The sequence below is a fragment of the Bubalus kerabau genome, chromosome 7, assembly GCF_029407905.1.
Source record: "Bubalus kerabau isolate K-KA32 ecotype Philippines breed swamp buffalo chromosome 7, PCC_UOA_SB_1v2, whole genome shotgun sequence".
NCBI classification, from domain to species: domain Eukaryota; kingdom Metazoa; phylum Chordata; class Mammalia; order Artiodactyla; family Bovidae; genus Bubalus; species Bubalus kerabau.
This window is the reverse complement of record NC_073630.1, coordinates 48,617,409-48,637,835: the sequence shown is the minus strand read 5'-3', so window position 1 is coordinate 48,637,835 and position 20,427 is coordinate 48,617,409. Positions and strand designations below refer to the sequence as shown.

The 20,427-nt window shown below is 41.8% G+C and overlaps 1 protein-coding gene across 7 annotated transcripts in view; it reads left to right on the top strand.

Annotated features, from left to right (window-relative positions):
- The window catches only part of CCDC149 (coiled-coil domain containing 149), a 118,909-nt gene that overhangs the window by 10,772 nt on the left and 87,710 nt on the right, over window positions 1-20,427 (top strand). For 2 of the 7 annotated variants that reach the window (XR_008717013.1, XM_055588154.1), the window contains exon 1: window positions 15,722-16,933. The exons of 1 other annotated variant lie outside the window; for it this stretch is intronic. Coding sequence is in view for 3 of the 6 variants with exons in the window: in XM_055588154.1 (XP_055444129.1) it covers window positions 16,682-16,933 (252 nt within the window). In the remaining 3 variants the exon portion in view is untranslated. Of the gene's footprint in view, window positions 1-14,115; window positions 16,934-17,475; window positions 17,572-19,480; window positions 19,579-20,427 lie in introns of those variants that run through there. 4 more of the 7 variants (XM_055588159.1, XM_055588160.1, XM_055588155.1 and 1 more) reach the window with 4 other exon arrangements.

Sequence of the window (20,427 nt, the reverse complement as noted above, 5' to 3'; positions counted from 1 at the left end):
CTAAGTCATACCATTTATCATATGGTTCTTTAACCAACCTTTGACTTGCCTCTCTCTCCACTGGACCCAAAAAATCTTGAACTCATTGAGGGTAGGGACCATATGTTATTGTGACCTTAGCACCTGCCACTAGACCTTGCCCTTTGTAGATACTCAATGAATGTAGAATATGTGACTGCTTAGATATTTGAATAAATAAAGTGATCAGAGGATACAGCATCAGTGAGGATTAGAGAAAAAGGGATGTCTATGAGACAGATTTTTAAAGGAAGATACATACAGGATTTCATAGCCAAGTCGATTGGGAAGATGCAATAGAACAAGTCCAAGATGACCCTCAAGGTGTGGCTGGAGAGTGGTGGTGCTGGGTGTGACAGAGAGGTAGGAGGTGACCGGGTCTGGTGAGAAGCTGATGTGTTCCATTTAGAACTCTGCATTGTTCTGAGTTTCCTGGGAGTGCTTGAACTCCTGCAAGGCAAGCTTAGTGCTTCCTGGGAACATCTTTGATGAGCAGCTATCTTCCTAGTGGCAGGCTAATTTCAGAGTAAGTTTATTAAAATTAGCATGTGGGGGAAAGTGAGTACAACTGCTATTTTTAACTAATAGGATTCATGTTCTCTCCTGTGCAGGGAAATTGGCATCTGTGCTTCTAAAATTGACAGTTTCTACTCGTATTATGTTAAAAAATTAATTTAGTGACTTTTGCATTGAATAAAATACATTGGCTGAAGATTAGAAGATGACTTTGGCTAGTCCCTGAATGAAAAATGACCAGAGCGAGCCAGGTTTCTTACCCACTGCCTGGTTTTCCACCAACAAAATCATAGTGGGGCTTTGGGCACTTCCTGGCAGAGGACTTTGTGTAGTTGTGGGTTTGTCTCTCTCTGGTCCTTCGGGGAAAATGGTGCCTGTGGTAGTAGATACCTGGTGCACAAGGAGCACAAACCTTTAGCAGATGTTTTATTTTGAAGTGTTCCTATTTTTATTTCACCTCTTCTAGTCTACTTTATTTCCATTATCTTATAGTATCCTACTGTAACAAACATCTTAAGTTTGTTCAAGATATCAGATCTTTTTCAAGCCAATATACCTTCTATACAACTAGCCTATTAAAATACCTTAAAAAAGATGCCTCACCAGGTGCTCTTACCCAGGGAACGTCAATGGATCCCCATTACTGGGTATCTGAGACCCACCCCAAGCTGGTCTTGACCTATCTTTCCAGCCTTATCCCTCAGTTTTCCTCAGAGATTGGCTGTTCCAGCCAAAGTGATCTGTTCTCTGTTCTGACTTTTGCCTTATTATCCTGACCTCAACTGGGTGGGTCTTCCACTTCTTCCTTTCTGACCAAACACAGCCTTTAGCACTTCTCCAAGGTGGGATGGATGCCCACAGCCCTTGTAAAATCATCCATGACCATCCGAGCTTGAAGTGAGCTCTTCATCATGTTGCCTTATGTAGTACAGGTTACAAACCACTCATGTAGAACTGCCAGCTCCCTGAGAAGGGAAAGGCCCTTCTCTTTGTGTGGATCTTAACTCTTATACAAGTTAGTAAGCCCCTAAGAGAAGGAACTGTGCCCACCTGTGCTGAGGTGGAAGACTGGAGCTCTAAAATGATGAGGCTTTATGCTATGGCTCAGGAGGTGAGGACTTGAGTGAGGATACTGAGAGAGCATCCCTCAAGTGACCTAGTTCTGGTCCATTTGTAGGGCCTCGACTTTGGTTTCACACTCTCATTTATGGGGAGACACTCACGGATATGCCTGCCCACCTAGTTTATTCCTGACAGACATACAGGTGGGGGGTCATTGACATCAGCATGGATCCATCACTGTGTTAGATTGGTCAGTTGGCATATTAGCAGGAAAAGAAGAATGAAACACAGCCCAGGGGTATTTCAGTGGGACAGGTGGATCACAAAGGAGAAGGTAAGCATTCAACGTAGCAGACACATAATTAACACTGTTGTGGACAAAGCCTTGTGCTCTGCAGGGAAATTCATTTGGATTGGGGGATTGAGAAAGGTTTTTGATGAGGGTGACTCTGGGACCAGAAAGGTTGGTAGGATTCCTGTAAGTGGAAATGTAAAGAAAAGGTGTTCTAGGCAGAAGGAATGGAGATAGTGTGTCGAGGTGGTAAAACACAGGGCTTGTTTGGGAAATCCCAGATGTCTTTTTGTGATTAGAGACACACATCAGGTACTATTTGTTGGGCTGACCTTGAATGCCCAGAGAGTTCGGGGGTCCTGAGTGGCCTTCATTCTGAAGACGACTTAATGGGCATGACTGTACACCTTAAAAGGGGAGAGCTTGCGTGGGGATGAAGGTTGAGCAGGACCCGCAAGGCCCCCTGGACCCCCACCTGCACCTGGAAGGCATATTTTCTGCTTTGATTGTTGTTGTTCAGTTGCTCAGTCAGGTTCAACTCTTTGTGACCCCATGGACTGCAGCACACCAGGCTTCCCTGTCCTTCACCATTCCCTGGAGTTTGATCAAACTCTTGTCCATTGAATTGGTGATGCCATCCAACCATCTCATCCTTTGTCATCCCCTTCACCTCCTGCCTTCAATCTTTCCCAGCATCAGGGTCTTTTCCAATAAGTTGGCTCTTCACATGAGGTGGCCAAATTATTGGAGCTTCAGTTTCTGCATCAGTTTCAACCCTGATGAACATTCAGGGTTGATTTTCTTTAGGATTGACTGCTTTGATACAATTCCTTAATAAGGGCTCTGTGCCACCTTTTCTACTAATCCCTCATGGCCCAGGTTCTCGTCTACTCTTCTTGAAATATTTGCAACACCCTCTGCTGCTGCTGCTGCTAAGTCACTTCAGTTGTGTCCGACTCTGTGCGATCCCATAGATGGCAGCCCACCTGGCTCCCCCGTCCCTGGGATTCTCCAGGCAAGAACACTGAAGTGGGTTGCCATTTCCTTCTCCAATGCATAAAAGTGAAAAGTGAAAGTGAAGTCGCTCGGTCGTGTCTGACTCCCAGCGACCCCATGGACTGCAGCCTACCAGGCTCCTCCGTCCATGGGATTTTCCAGGCAAGAGTACTGGAATGGGGTGCCATTGCCTTCTCTGTGCAACACCCTCTACGATCCTCTTTTTTCCATGCAGTTACTAGAGTTGTCCTTCCAAGCACTGAAATTATTTACCACTCCTTTGCCTAGAGTTCTCTGATGGCTTTCTAGGGTCTTTGGAGTGAGAGGCATTCCTTAGGTGATCTCCGAGGGCCTGCTCTCTCCTCATCTTCAGTAGCTCCTCTGTACCCCTATGCCATCACTGGCCCCAAGCTCTATGGAACTCCTGTTAGCAGAGCATTCCACGCCCTGAGGTATCTCTAAGCCTTTGCTTGTGTCCAGATATTACCTGCTACTCACACTTTAAGACCAGCTCAGATGTCGTAACGTCCACTTGAATTTCCTCCCTCCTGTGGCTCTCAAGAGGCTGAGAAGTGAATGGTGGTATGTTTCAGTTGGGAAGACAGTGTGGGAGACGGTGAGTAGGATAAGAAGGCAAGGCAGTGGGGTTCTTGGGGATAGGGACCTTTGGAGGGGTGAGTGGGCACGTGATCCTTGGCAGGTACTTGTGGAAGAAAGGGATGGAGGGTAGGAATGAAGGAGGGAAAGAATTCACCGTGCCATTTTCCACATTCTCTTTGAGGCCAGCCCTACTTGTCTGCTGGTGTACCCCACTTCCAACCTCTCCCCAGGCTGATCATGGTTCTGAAGGAGCTGGGAGGGAACGTCTACACGGCCAGCAAATGCCTGGTGTTCTGGGCAGCTTGCCGTCTCAGGCTGCAGTGGTTTACGTAGGTCATCAAGCTCTGCCACTATATAACTACACTGTTGTTGTTGTTCAGTCGCTAAGTGGTATCCAGTTCTTTGTGGCCCCATGGACTGCACCACACTAGACTTCCCTGTCCTTCACTGTCTCCTAGAGTTTGCTCAAACTCATGTCCATTGAGTTGATGATGCATAGATATGTAGCTCCATGGTCTTAGACAAATCTCCTGATTTGTCCAGACCTCAGTTTCTCTGGATTACAATGAGGATAATAATACCTGCCTTGTGGCTCTCAACTAAGATGAGAATAAAGTGAGATGATGTACGTGAGAGTGTGTTTTATTTTTCTTTATTTATTTTTTAAAGTCCCCCACTTTCTACAGGCAAGGAGGTGGTCCTGTCCTTGCCTTGGCTTTAGGAAAAGCCTTCCCAGGGCTTCAGAGATGCTTCAGCAGAGGATGGTGATGTGTCAGCTGCTGGCTGTCAACATGATGCCATTGAAAATTCATATTGATGGAGCACAGATTGACATACCTGCTTGCTCTGCCATCTGCAGACCCCACGACCAAGGCACTATTGGAAGTGGCAGTGATGGGAGTATCTTTTATTTAAGCCAGGTCCAATTTGCTTTTTAATTTGCTCCAGACTGGTGAGTGCTGCTGGGGTCACTCTGTAACCTCTTCTGCTTTCCCAACAGTCTCTAGCACTGCCAGGCCTCCATGTTTCCAGGCTGCTCCATCAATTCCTGGGCAACTTCCATTCTGTGGCCTCTTCTGTGCTTGCCTCATTCATCTTCTGACTTTTCACCCTTCTCCCTCCCCTCGGTTCAGTCTCCTGTTGACCACTCTACCTTCCCTGTTTCCTGGGGTTTTGAATAAGCCTCCTATCCAGCTGATTTCAGTGCTCAAGACTCAGCATGTGTGCCCAGTCGTGTTTGATTCTTTGGGACCCCATGAACTGTAGCCCAACCAGGCTCCTCTGTCCATGGGATTTCCCAGGCAAGAATACTGGAGTGGGTTGCCATTTCCTCATCCAGGGAATTTTCCCGACTCAGCTATCAAACCCATCTCCTGCACTGGCAGGTTAATTCTTTACCACTGAGCCACCTGGGTCCCTCAAGACTCAGCACTTGCTCACAAAGAACTAGCAGTCAGCTCCCCACACTGGATTCTTGCAGGTGCCTTCCTGCCTCCTGCATCTCTTTCTGCCTTTCCTTCTCATCCATCCTGCCTGGTCAAGAGTCTGGAAGCAGGACCACGATCCCTACCTTCCTCGCTTAGAGCCCTCCATGGCCCTATTAGTTCTGCCTTTGGCTCAGACTGTTGTCATTTAAAGTCTTTCTTACTTTCATCCAAACCAAACCTTTTTTACATTTCTCCTTTTCATGTGGCCTATTAATATGTTCCTGGCAAATATAACTACTTTGGGGTCTTTGTTCAAAGCCTGTGTTTCCATGCACTTGGCCTGTATTCAGGCCGTGCCTTCTGCCTGGAACTCTTGTTCTCTCAGTTCTCCTCACTCCACTTTCAGGTTTGGTCATAACCACCTTGACCCTGAACTAACAGGTCTTTTGCCTTCTGTGATGCCAAGCATCTAGACACACCGCTGTGACCAGTGTCTCCCTGGCTGCCTCACACTGGAGTTGCTTAGGTGCAAACCTTGCCTCCAGCCTGGAGTTACCCAGTTAGGAGGGGTAGATTCAGTTTTGAATTTCCCATTGTGTGCAGAACAATGTGCTTCATGTAATGAATAAATCTTAAAGAGATGACAAACCCATTGGATTCTCAGCTAATATTTGAATTGAAAAACTACTGGATTAAAACAAGGATATCCTTTTTGTCAAAATAACGTTCTTATCTCTTTCTCTCCCCCAAAGTCCCCTTATCTCCATTTGGTCTCACAGGCCTTCTGACTCAAAATTTATCCGTAGATTGTGATCTTTTAAAGGCAGTAAGTCAAATCTCCTTTTAATAAGCTCTAAGGGATTTGTGAATTTACTAGAAGTCAGTTCCTCCCTCCCACTCTCCCTCCCACCTTTCCTTCATTTTCCTCCTTTCTTCCAACTGGAATTTTATTCTATCAGATATAGTGCTTGAAAAGAGCCAGGCAGAACCTGCAGGTGGGAAATCATTCAGTTATAAAGAGCTACTTTCTGCAATGGACTCTGACCTGTTCTATAGTGTATCTGAACAGAGGCCAGCCTTTAACTCTGCTTTGGACTAGAATTTAAGTTTGTTCCTAGGTTATTTGCCACCCACAGTTGACTCTCATGCAAAAAAATTGTGAGATTTTGTGTGTATGTGTGTGTACCTATGGCCATCTTCTTACCAAAAGCAGTAGTAAATAAAAGTAATTCCTTACATTTGTCTTTCCTCCACTAATATTTAAAGAGGATTAACTATGTCCCAGACCCTTTGGGGATACAAAATCCAACATGATGTTGTCACCTTCCTCTATATTCCTAAATCAATTTCTTGTAACCACTTTACCAATTAGAATGAGCAGGGGGTAACGTCTTTATAGATGAAGAAATATGAAGAAATAGAAATTCAGGTTGGTTATGAAATGTTCAGAAATTCAGAGTCTTTCTTTTTGGTCACTCAACAGGAAGCAAGCACTTGGAACTAGACTTTTAAACTGAAAAGTTAGAAGATTTTTCCTCTGGGAGCCTTGGGTTCAGATCTTCTGTATACTCATGCCAGCTGACCTAGCTTTAAACCTAAAAGTCTGAGCTAAAGAAGAGACATTTGGGGTCTAGCTCCAGGCCCCTGACAAGACTTCAGTTTAGGCTGGAAGTTGAGCTAAAGTGGTGTCAGGAGACCTACAGCTGTGACCACATCCTAAAGGGCAGGCAGGACATCTCCTTTGTTCTGTGGACTGCAGGCAGGCAGGTATGCCAAGTGACCCAGCTCTGTCTAAGCACTGGCTCCATGGAAATTAGGGGACTCTAACTTCCCACCCCTGCCTGGCCACCCCCATCACAGTGTCCTTCAGCAGTGGCAGGTTCCTGTCCTTGATGGCCTGAATCTGTGAATGAGAAAAGGTTGGGGTCAAAAACTGAGTGGCTGAAGGTATTACCTAGAGATGGTAAAAGTAGGGTTGTGATGGATGTAACTTTAAGTATCCAAGTAATATGAGTTCACTGCCCCTCCCACCACCCCCGCCAAATTTGGAAAATGTAGGTACATGCATATGGTGGCCCACCATTTGTCAGGGATCCAGGCACCTTCTGTTTCTCTGCTCAGTTACTCCATTCCAAGAGGGAGTAATGCCTATGTTGTCTTCTAGAAGTATCATGGTTTCAGATCCTATACTTGTCTTTAATCCATTTTGAATTTATTTTTGCAAATGGTGTGAGAACATAGCCCAGTTTGATTCTTTTGCATGTAGGTGTCCTGTTTTCCCAACACTGATTATTGAACAGGCTGTCTTTTCTCCATTGTAGATTCTTGGCTTCTTTAGTTATAGATTAATTACCTATATAAGTGTGGGTTCATTTCTGGGCTGTCTATTCTGTTCCATTGATCTATGTGTCTGTTTTTGTGCCAGTACCATATAGTTTTGATGATATAGCTTTGTACTGTAGTTTGAATCAGGAAACATGGTCAGAAGCTTTCTCTATCTCTTTTATACTTTAATAAAACTTTATTACACAAAAGCTCTGAGCGATCAAGCCTCGTCATTGGCCCTGGATTGAATTCTTCTCCTCCAGAGGTCGAGAATCCCGGCATCTTTTGTTGTTCAGTGGCAACCTTTCATCTTGGGGGCTTGTCCGGGATTCTTCAGGAAAAGGTAAGGATGCTTGGAGCTCTAGTTCTTTGTTCTCCTAGCAAACATGTTTTCTGCTGTACTTTACTAACTCTACACTGTGCTTGTGTAAATGAATGACACACCCTGCTCAAAGCAAGTGAGGAGCCCTGCTCTGCGGTTCTGTAGTGACCTCATATGGCTTATGGCAGAAACCCTGTAGGGGGTTTATACCAACCTGCCAATGGACTTCCTGGTGGCTCAGATGGTCAAGTGTCTGCCTACAATGTGGGAGACCCAGGTTCAATCCCTGGGTCAGGAAGATCTCCTGGAGAAGGAATTGGCAACCCACTCCAGTATTCTTGCCTGGAAAATCCCATGGACAGAGGAGCCTGCTTGGCTATAGGCCATGGGGTCACAAAGAGTTGGACATGGATGAGCGACTTCACTTTCACTTTCACTACCTTGTTCTTTCTCAAGATTGTTTTGGCTATTCAAAGTCTTTTGTGTTTCCTCATAAATTTTAGAATTATTCTAGTTCTGTGCAAAATGCCATTGGTATTTTTGCAGGGCTTGCATTGAATCTGTAAATTGCTTTGGGTGGTAATCATTTTAACAATGTTGATTCTTCCAATCCATGAACATAGTATTATCTTTCTAACTGTTTGTATTATCTCCAATTTCTTTCATCAGTGTCTTATAGTTTTCCAAGTAATGGTTTTTTACCTCCTTAGTTAGATTTATTCCCAGGTGTTTTACTATTTTTTTTAATTATTTTTTTATTGAAGGATAATTGCTTCAGAATTCTCTTGTTTTCTGTCAAACCTCAACATGAATCAGCCATCAGTTCAGTTCAGTCGCTCAGTGGTGTCTGACTCTCTGCGACCCCACGAATCACAGCACTCCAGGCCTCCCTGTCCATCAGCAACTCCCAGAGTTCACTCAAACTCATGTCCATCGAGTCGGTGATGCCATCCAGCCATCTCATCCTCTGTTGTCCCCTTCTCCTCCTGCCCCCAATCCCTCCCAGCATCAGAGTCTTTTCCAATGAGTCAACTCTTCACATGAGGTGGCCAAAGTACTGGAGTTTCAGCTTCAGCATCAGTCCTTCCAATGAACACCCAGGACTGATCTCCTTTAGGATGGACTGGTTGGATCTCCTTGCAGTCCAAGGGACTCTCAAGAATCTTCTCCAACACCACAGTTCAAAAGCATCAATTCTTTGGCACTCAGCTTTCTTCACAGTCCAACTCTCACATCCACACATGACCACTGGAAAAACCATAGCCTTGACTAGACGGACCTTTGTTGGCAAAGTAATGTCTCTGCTTTCTAATATGTTATCTAGGTTGGTCATAATTTTCCATCCAAGGAGTAAGCGTCTTTTAATTTCATGGCTGCAGTCATCATCTTCAGTGATTTTGGAGCCCCCAAAAATAAAGTCTGACACTGTTTCCACTGTTTCCCCATCTACTTCCCATGAAGTGATGGGACCAGATGCCATGATCTTAGTTTTCTGAATGTTGAGCTTTAAGCCAACCTTTTCATTCTCCTCTTTCACTTTCATCAAGAGGCTCTTTAGCTTCTCTTCACTTTCTGCCATAAGGGTGGTATCATTTGCATATCTGAGGTTATTGATATTTCTCCTGGCAATCTTGATTCCAGCTTGTGCTTCTTCCAGCCCAGCATTTCTCATAATGTACTCTAGGTATGCATATATCCCCTCCCTTTTGAACCTCCCTCCCATCTCCCACCCCATCCCACCCTCTAGATTGATACAGAGCCCCTGTTTGAGTTTCCTGAGCCATACAAAAAATTCCTGTTGGCTATCTATTTTACATATGGTAATTTAAGTTTCCATGTTACTGTTTCCATACCTTTCACCCTCTCCTCCCCTCTCCCCATGTCCATAAATCTATTCTCTATGTCTGTTTCTCCACTGATGCCCTGTAAATAAATTCTTCAGTACCATTTTTCTAGATTCTGTATATATGTGTTAGAATAAGATATTTATTTTTCTCATTCTGACTCACCTCACTCTGTATAATAGGTTCTAGGTTCAGCCACCTCATCAGAACTGACTCAAATGTGTTTCTTTTTATGGCTGAGTAATATTCCATTGTGTATATGTACCACAACTTCTTTATCCATTCATCTGTCAATGGACGTCTAGGTTGCTTCCATGTTCTAGCTATTGTAAATAGTGCTGCAATGAACAATGGGATACAAGTGTCTTTTTCAATTTTGGTTTCCTCAGGGTATATGCCTAGGAATGGGATTGCTGGGTCATAAAGTGGTTTTATTTCTAGTTTTTTAATGGATCTCCATACCGTCTTCCATAGGGGCTGTATCAGTCTACATTCTCACCAATAGTACAAGAGTGTTCCCTTTACTGCACACCCTCTCCAGCATTTATTGTTTGTAGACTTTGATGATAGCCATTCTGACCAGTGTGAGGTGATATCTCATTAGTTCTGTTTTGCATTTCTCTAATAATGAGTGATGTTGAGCATCTTTTCATGTGTTTGTTAACCATCTGTATGTCTTCTTTGGAGAAATGTCTTTTTCCCACTTTTTGATCGGGTTGTTTGTTTTTCTGGCATTGAGTTGTATCAGCTGCTTGTATATTTTGGAAATTAATCCTTTGTCTGTTGTTTCATTTGCTATTGTTTTCTCCCATTCTGAGGGTTGTCTTTTCACCTTGCTTGTAGTTTCCTTTTCTGTGCAAAGCTCTTAAGTTTAATTAGGTCCCACTTGTTTACTTTTGTTTTTATTTCTGTTACTCTAGGAGGTGGGCCATGGAGGATCTTGCTTTGATTTATGTCATCAAGTGTTCTGCCTATGTTTTCCTCTAAGAGTTTTATAGTTTCTGCTCTTACATTTAGCTCTTTAATCCATTTTGAGTTTATCTTTGTGTATGGTGTTAGGAAGTGTTCTAATTTCATTCTTTTACATGTATCTGTCCAATTTTCCCAGCACCATTTATTGAAGAGGCTATCTTTGCCCATATATTCTTGCCTCCTTTGTCAAAAATAAGGTACCCATAGGTGCATGGGTTTATTTCTGGGCTTTCTATCTTGTTCCATTGTTCTATATTTCTGCTTTTGTGCCAGTACCATCCTGTCTTGATGACTGAGGCTTTGTAGTATAATCTGAAGTCAGGAAGGTTGTTTCCTACAGCTTCATTCTTCTTTCTCAGGACTGCTTTGGCTATTCGGAGTCTTTTGTGTTTCCATATGAACTGTGAAATTTTTTGTTCTAGTTCTGTGAAAAATGCCATTGATAATTTGATAGGGATCACATTGAATCTGTAGATTGCATTTGGTAGTATAGCCATTTTCACAATATTGATTCTTCCTACCCAGCAACATGGAATATCTCTCCATCTGTTTATGTCATCTTTGATTTCTTTCATCAGTGTCTTATAATTTTCTGTGTACAGTTCTTTCATCTCCTTAGGAAAGATTATTCCTAAATATTTAATTTTTTTGTTGCAATGGTGAATGGGATTGATTCCTTAATTTCTCTTTCTGATTTTTCATTGTTAGTATATAGAAATGCAAGTGATTTCTGTGTATTGATTTTGTATCCTGCAACTTTGCTAAATTCACTGATTAGCTCTAGTAATTTTCTGATACTATCTTTAGGGTTTTCTATGTACAGTATCATGTCATCTGCAAACAGTGAGAGCTTTGCTTCTTCTTTTCCAATCTGGATTCCTTTTTTTTCTCTTCTCTGATTCCTGTAGCTCGGATTTCCAAAGCTATGTTTAATTGTGGTGAAAGTGGACACCCCTGTCTGGTTCCTGATCTTAAGGGGAATGCTTTCAGTTTCTCACCATTGAGAATAATGTTTGCTGTAGGCTTATCATATATAGCCTTTACTATGTTGAGGTAGGTTCCTCGTATGCACATTTTCTGAAGAGTTTTAATCATAAATGGGTGCTGAATTTTGTCAAAGGCTTTTTCTGCATCTATTGAGATGATCATATCGTTTTTATCTTTCAATTTGTTAATATGGTGTATCACATTGATTGATTTGTATATATTGAAGAATCCTTGCATTCCTGGAAGAAGCCCAACTTTATCATGTGTATCAGCTTTTTGATGTGTTGCCAAATTCTGTTTGCTAAAATTTTGTTGAGGATTTTTTCATCTATGTTCATCAGTGATATTGGTCTTTAGTTTTCTTTTTTTGTGTTGTCTTTGTCTGGGTGATGGTGGCCTCGTAGGATGAGTTTGAAGGTGTTTCTTCCTCTGCAGTTTTTTGAAAGAGTTTTAGAAGGATAGGCATTAGCTCTTCTCTAAATGTTTGATAGAATTCTGTGAAGCCATCTGGTCCTGGGCTTTTGTTTTTTGGGAGATTTTGGATCACAGCTTCAATTTCAGTGCTTGTAATTGGGTTTTTCATAATTTCTATTGCTTCCTGGCTCAGTCTTAGAAGATTGAAATTTTCTAAGAATCTGTCCATTTCTTCCAGGTTATCCATTTTATTGCCATATCGTTGTTTATAATAGTCTCTTATTATAATCCTTTGTATTTCTGCATTGTCTGTTGCAACCTCTCCTTTTTCATTTCTAATTTTGTTGATTTGATTCTTCTCTTTTTTTCTTGATGAGTCTGGCTAAAGGCTTGACAATTTTCTTTATCTTCTCAAAGAACCAGCTTTTAGTTTTATTAATCTTTTTTATTGTTTCTTTCATTTTGCATTTATTTCTGCTCAGATCTTTATGATTTCTTTCCTTCTATGAATTTTGGGGTTTTTTTAATTCTTCTTTTTCCACTTGTTTTAGGTATAAAGTTAGGTTGTCTATTCAATGTTTTTCTTGTTTCTTGAGATAGAATTGTATTGATATAAGCTTTCCTCTTAGAACTGCTTTTGCTGCATCCCATAGGTTTCGAGTTGTTGTGTTTTCATTGTCATTTGTTTCTGGAAATTTTTTTATTTCCTTTTTGATTTCTTCAGTAATCTGTTGGTTATTTAGAAATGTGTTGTTTAATCTCCATCTGTTTGTGTTTCTTACAGCTTTTTTCTTGTAATTGATAGCCTCTCTTAGCATTGTGGTCAGAGAAGATGCTTGATATCATTTCAATTTTCTTAAATTTACTGAGGTTTGATTTGTGACCCAAGATGTAGTCTATCCTGGAGAATGTTCCATGTGCACTTGAGAAGAAAGTGTATTCTTCTGTATTTGGATGGAATGTCCTGAAGGTATCAATGAGATCCATCACATCTAATGTATCATTTAAGACTTGTGTTTCCTTATTAATTTTCTGTTTTGATGATCTGTCCATTGGTGTGAGTGGGATGTTGAAATCTCCTACTATTATTGTGTTACTATCAATTTCTCCTTTTATGTCTGTTAGTGTTTGTCTTATGTATTGAGATGCTCCTGTGTTGGGTGCATAGATATTTACAATTGTTATGTCTTCCTCTTGGATGGATCCCTTGATCATTATGTAGTATCCTTCCTTATCTCTTGTAATCTTCTTTATTTTAAGGTCTGTTTTGTCTGATATGAGGATTGCTACTCCAGCTTTCTTTTGCTTCCTATTTGCATGGAATATATTTTTCTCTCCTCTCACTTTCAGTCTATATGTGTCTTTAGGTCTGAAGTGGGTTTCTTGTAGACAGCATATATATGGATCTTGTTTTGTATCCATTCAGCCAGTCTGTGTCTTTTGGTTGGAGCATTTAATCCATTTACATTTAAAGTAATTGTTGATATATATGTTCCTATTGCCATTTTCTTAATCATTTGGGGTTGATTTTGTAGATTTTTTTCCTTCTCTTGTATTTCTTGACTATATAAGTCCCTTTATCATTTGTTGTAAAGCTGGTTTGGTGGTACTGAATTCTCTTAACTTTTGCTGTCTGAAAAGCTTTTTATTTCTCCATCAATTTTGAATGAGATCCTTGCCAGGTACTGTAACCTTGGTTGTAGATTTTCCCTTTTCAATACTTTAAATATATCCTGCCATTCCCTTCTGGCCTGCAGAGTTTCTGCTGAAAGATCAGTTGTTAAGTATATGGGGTTTCCCTTTTATGTTACTTATTGCTTCTCCCTTGCTGCTTTTTAATATTCTTTCTTTGTGTTTAGTCTTTGTTAGTTTGATTAGTATGTGTCTTGGTGTGTTTCTCCTTGGGTTTATCCTGTATGGGACTTTTTGTGCCTCTTGGACTTGATTGACTATTTCCTTTTCCATGTTGGGGAAATTTTCAACTATAATCTCTTCAAAAATTTTCTCGTACCCTTTCTTGTTCTCTTCCTCTTCTGGGACCCCTATAATTCAAATATTGGTGCATCTGATATTGTCCCAGAGGTCTCTGAGACTCTCCTCAATTCTTTTCATTCCTTTTACTTTAGTCTGCTCTTCAGAAGTTATTTCCACCATTATCTCTTCCAGCTCACTGATTCGTTCTTTTGCTTCACATATTCTGCTATTGATTCCTTCTAGAGTATTTTTAATTTCAGTAATTGTGTTGTTTGTCTCTGTAAGTTTATTCTTTAATTCTTCTAGGTCTTTGTTAATTGATTATTGTATTTTCTCCATTTTGTTTTCAAGGTTTTTGATCATCTTTACTCTCATTATTCTGAATTCTTTTTCAGGTAGTTTGCCTATTTCCTGTTCATTTATTTGGACTTATGTGTTTCTAGTTTGTTCCTGCATTTGTGTGGTATTTCTTTGCCTTTTCCTTATTTTCTTTTAAGTTATTGTGTTTGAGGTCCCCTTTTCCCAGGCTTCAAGGTTGAATTCTTTCTTCCTTTTGGTTTCTGCCCTCCTAAGTTTGGTCCAGAGGTTTGTGTAAGCTTCATATAGGGTGAGATTTGTGCTGAGTTTTTGTTTGTTTTTCCTCTGATGTGCAAGGCTGAGTGAGGTGGTAATCCTGTCTGCTGATGATTGGGTTTGTATTTTTGCTTTGTTTGTTATTTAGATGAGTTGTCCTGCACAGGGGGCTACTGGTGGTTGGGTGATGCTGGGTCTTGTATTCAGGTGGTTTCCTTTGTGTGAGTTCTCACTATTTGAGACTCCCTAGGGTTAGTCCTCTGGTAGCCTAGGGCCTTGGAGTCAGTGCTCCCACTCCAGAGGCTCAGAGCTTGATCTCTGGTCATGAACAAAGTTTCCACAAGTGGTTTGTTATGGCATTAAGTGAGATTAAAACAAATATCCAAAAATGAGAAACCAAAGATGAACCCCAGACAAATGTCAGTTACAAAATCAGGCAAATAATAATTAAAATAATGGAATATACACATACACATATACACCCATGAGCAAAGTGAAAACAGTCCAACAAAAATAAAGTACAGTAGATTGACCTGGCAAAGAAAGTAAATCAAAGGCTATATTTACCAGTTAAGAACAATACTAACTAAAGAACAAACTGGAAAACAAAACTAAAGCAAGTTGCCAAGTGGGAGATAAATCAATGAAAACAAAACTAACCAATATGTTGAGAGGAAAGGAAAGAAAGAAAAGAAAGAATAGATATGCAAAGTTAAATAGAGGTAGATGAAGAAGATTTATATACATTAAAGATTCACTGCAAGGGGAAAAGGACAGGAGGAAAGGCAAACAAAGGAATACATATAGAAAAAATATAGTAGGTTTTTTAAAAAAATTAAAATTATAAAACAAAAAAGAAAACAGAAGAAGAAAGAAAAAAGAAAAAAAAAGGAAAATTCCACAGAGCTGCAAAAGCTCAATGTAGAGGCAGAGGTTTATAGCAACAATAAAAAGTGTGACTGAATATACACATATACACATACACCCATAAGCAAAATCAAAACAGTCCAACAAAAATAAAGTGCAATAGACCAACCCAGTGAACAAAGGAAACCAAAAATTATATCTGCCAGAACAAAATTAACTGAAGCACAAACTGGAAAGCAAAACTAGAGCAAGGTGCCAATTGGGGAATAAAGCAATGAAAATAAAACTAACAAAATGTTGAGAGGAAAGGGAAGAAAGAAAAGAAAGAAAGGATAGATATGCTAAGTTAAATAGAGGTAGATTAAGAAGATTTATATACATTAAAGATTAACTGCAAGGGGAAAAGAACAGTAGAAAAAGCAAACAAAGGAATAAATATAGAAAAAATAATAATAGGTTTAAAAATTAAAATTAAAAAAAGAGAGAGGAAAAAAAAAAGGAAAAGAACTGCAAAAGCCCAATGTAGAGGCAGGGGTTTATAACAGCAATAAAAAATGTGACTGAGAAATAAAAAGCTCAAAAGCCTAATTAGATTTCATAGTGCCAATAAAATCGACAACTACAACAGAGGGGGGTAAAAAGGAAAGAAAAAGAAAAAAATCAGAAAGAATCTACAGAGCAAGTCAAAAGATAAGAATAATAAATGTTTTTCTTGAGTCACTGCTGTCAGAGTCTTTTCCCTCGCTGGCAGTCATAGTCCACCTCACCTCCCTAGGATGCCCTCCAACACTGTGCTGATCTCTGGACCCGCTGTGCGGGCAGCTCAGATTCTAATCTGGTCCTTCTCCTGTGTGTTCTTGCCTCCAATGTCCACAGCTATCAGAACTAGTGTGTTTTCTTTTGTGGGAGTTCTCAGTGACCTTTTATATATTCCATAGACACAGAGTCTGCCTAGCTGATCATGTGGATTTAATTTGCAGGTTGTACAGCTGGTGGGAAGGTTTTGGGTCTTCACTGACCCTGGGTTTCAATTGTGGTTTTATTTCCACCTCTGCATGTGGGTTGTCCACTGGGGTTTGCTCCTGAGGCTGCCCTGGAGGACTTGAGTTTGCCCCTGTGAGGGCCAGGTGTGGAAGTGGTGCAGCTTCTTGGGTCACAGGGGTTCTGGCAGCACCAGGTACTCAGGGGGTTGGCAATTAGGACAGCAGAAAATATAGTGCTCTAGAAAGGTATGAAAACCAGTATTGGCCAATACGCTCCAGTCTTTCTCTGTAGCTCCACTCATTTAGGCACGTAGAGGGCTCCCTTTCCTGGGGTCCTTCTCTGTTGTTTGGTGCTTCAGGGACATAGAGGGGGCCCCCCCCAGCTGGGATCCTACTCTGTAGTTCAGTGCATCAGTCACTTAAAGGAGCACCTGGGTGGGGTCCTGCTCTGTAGTTCAGTGCCTCAGGCATTTGATGGGCCAGCCTCTCTATTGTTCAGCTGCCAATCGATGCTGGCATGTGGGGAGAGAGCGGCTGTGGTGATGGCTCCACCCCCTACACGTGACTCAGCAATATCACCTTGCTTCCATGGCTGCCCGGCCTTCCTCCGCAGCTGTTTCCCACCACAATCTCCTCCCTCACCTCCCCCCAATCCGTCTCTCCACAGTCAACAGCAGCCCTCGCCCTGTGATCCCTCCATACTCCCCAAACTCCAGCTCCCAGCTGCTGCACCTTCCAGGGGTCCCTCGTCCCTGTCCGGGGTATGTATGGCTACGGCAAGGACTGTCTGATTCTCATTCCATTTAGGCTGCCACAGATCAGCTGTTTCACTCTCACCCTTAAATGTTTCTCTTCTGACTCAGACAGTTGCCCCGATGTGGGGATCGGACCCCTGTCTCAGTTCCCCCACCCGCCGAGGGCAGGTCCAGTCCTACTAACACTCCTGTTTTTCCCCCTAGGTCCTTGTTCTACCAGGTTTTGCGCGGTTCTATATATTCTTTTCCTCTGGTCAGGCATTCCTGTCCGCTCTCAGGTGGTGTTCTACATGAACTTCTATGTCTGAAGGTGTATTCCTGATGTATCCATGGAGAGAGATGTACTCCACGTCCACCTACTTCTCTGCCATCTTGTTCTCTATTTTACTATTTTTGATGGGACTGGTTTGTTTCTTTCTGTAATTTCCTCAGTATCAGTTGTTTGGGGGGCATATCAGTATATTATTTAGTATTACTTTTAATTCATATCAGAAATAACAGTAGTTTAAATAAGGTAGAATTATCTGTATTTCTCACTTACATTGTAGGACAGAGGAAACTAAAAAGTGCCCACCAAACTGAGAAGGCATCTTGAGACCAGAAAATGAGACAGACAGTTCCATGGAGTCAATGAATCAGTTTAAGTAAGTAAGTAAGTGTTAGTTACTCAGTCATGCCGGACTCTTTGCTCCTCTGTCCATGAGATTTTCCAGGCAAGGATACTGAAGTGGGTTGCCAATGGATCAGTTTATTATAGGGTAATTTACTAACAGGGTGGGATAAGGGAGATGATGATCTGGAAGCATTTGCAGCTGCACCTGTACCACCTCGGGGCCAGGGGACAATTTCATAGTTAAAAGGGTTTTGGGGTAGGTGCTGGGAAACAGGACATGCATGAATGAGTAACTAATTTCGTGGGCACAGGGAATACGTCAGTGAAAGTCTTCATCATTGTTTGGGGACTAACAGAGCATAGAGGCCACCTGGTCCCAATGCTTATTAAACAATATCTATTAACTACAAAGCCCTTGATGACAGAGAAGTGACTTATTGCACAGGACAGTTCTGGGTAGGGTCAGCAAAAGGACAGGAGAAACTTTAAGGACTCAAGATGCCTCCATTATGCTAACAGCCATACACACAGTAAGTCTGGAGGTAGACTGAGCTGATATGGTGGCTCACTACTTGTCAGGGGTCCATATAAAGGAGTGTATCTTTCCTCTTAAAGAAACTTCACAGAAGTCCCAAAGGACACTTCTGCTTCCATCTTACTGATAGCACTTTATATGTATAAAGGGGATCACAGGGGCTTTCCAGGTGGCACTAGTGGTAAAGAACCCGCCTGCCAATGCAGGAGATGTAAGAGACGTGGGTTCAATCCCTGGGACGGGAAGATTCCCTGGAGAAGAACATGGTAACCCAGTTCCGTATTCTTGCCTGGGAAATCCCATGGACAGAGGAGCCTGGCAGGCCACAGTCCAGAGGGTCAAAAAGAGTTGGACTGAAGCAACTTAGCTGGCATGCACACACAGAGGATCACAGAAGTACCTACTCCTGGGGTCTCATTGTGGGACAAATGAGCTCACATGTATGAAGTGCCTGGTACACAGTCACTAGAGGACATCTGTGTTTTGACTGATGCTTCGGTGGTAGTACCTGGTCTCAAGGTCAGAGTCTTACTCAGCATACCCACTGCCCTCCATATCCTTTTAGGTCTCGCTGCCTCTGAAATGTTATCTCCTTTTGGAGTGGTCAGCCTGATCTTATATCTAGCAATTAGCAGTTTGTTGCTTCTGTCTGTGGTGATACTGATTATCACCGAATTTTCTTTACTAAAAGAGAGATGTCCAAACCTTGACATTGCCTGTAACAGTAATGTCTGGGTGTCCTTCTTCAAGGAATCTTTTAGGTGTCGGGTTTTAATTCTGTTCTTGCAGAAGAGTAAACACTTTATTATCATTTAAATGCTATCCTGATAAGCGGTGATGACAAAAGTAGTGTTGGTGGTGGACAAACTGACTGTCAAGAAAAGCCAGTATCGATACAATTATTCCCAACACTGCCTTGTGGTCCACTAGTGGTTTGTAGCCAGTGAGGTTTTTGCCATCTTCCCTGAAAGCCATAATTAACTCAGGTCGCCCACAGGAGCCCTTCACTAACATAATCAACTCATTTGCACAGTTATTAGTCAGAGAAACAGACCTGGACAGAGTCCCTGCCTTAACAAGTGTTTACAATTTAGTCTGGTCTCTGAATCTCCAGTAATTTGAGTCACCAGGATTGCACACCCACTCGTGTTCCAGAATGAATCTACCTCACTTTTTACTGTGGGGCTGAGTTCCAAGCTGACAGTTCTTGGTGAGGAAAATTTCTCACTAATCAGTACTGCCTGGAGTCGGTGGAAAGAAAGAACGATGAGGATAGTTAATTTGAAGGAGGAAATTAACGGTGCTCAGAAAAATATGAGCAAGAAGTAGAGAGGAGGAAAAAAAACACCTTCCAGCCATGAGACTCAGCTGAGCACACCTTCATCCTGTAGGTAGAAATTTGGGCCCAAGTGGCTCTTTAGCAATGACTCTCTGGTTCTCATCCAGAAAGAACCACTGGGGGAGCTTAACGATCACAATTGGTTGAAATCCTGGCAGATGGTGGTAAGAGCTCTATTTACTTGGATAATTAAAATGGTGATGGATTTGCATGGCTGGTTTCAAGATTTCTAGTCTGCAGATGACTGCCTTGTGGGGCAGATGGGGATGGAACCCCTCCTTGCTTTAGAGTATCTGCACCTGACTCAGGTTTCAGAGCGAAGGGAGCCAGGGAATATTCCCACAAAATGCTCCATCTTGAATTGAATCTTCATCTTGAGCACTCTGACCCTCTTAGGGAACTGTTCATCCCATCAGGGAGATACTATCTTTCAGAAAGGCAAGGTCTGCTGACGAACTTAGGAACAAAGATTGTTTTCTTTCTTTGAATGGGGACAGACACAGTTCTCTTGATTCTTCCGATACTGTGATAATTAATGATTGATCCCTTTGGATTTTATTGAGTGCTCTTTTTTTTTTTTTAAACGTGTTGTCTTATGAAATCTGTAGACTCTTCTGTAAGAGAGACAGGGCACTGCAGCAGAAAAGGCATGGCACAGGCCTGTGTTCAAATCCCACCTTTGCCACTTACAGGCTGCATGCTTTTTTTTTAAAAAAAAAAAAAAAAACCTCTTAGCATCTTGATTTCCCTATCTGTAAAAGAGGGTAATGATGTCTACCTTTTGGAGTTGTGATAGGGATTAATGATTTATACATGCAAAATGATGAATCATCTTTGGGCAGAGAGTAGCTTTCAAAATGATGATGGTTATTCATACCGATGTTTATAAAGGAGGAAACGGAAGCTCAGAGTGGGTACAGGGGTTTGCATAGTCCAGCCAGTGATAGGTTACGGCAGTGAACCCACTGCTGCTGCTGCTGCCAAGTCGCTCCAGTTGTGTCTGACTCTGTGCA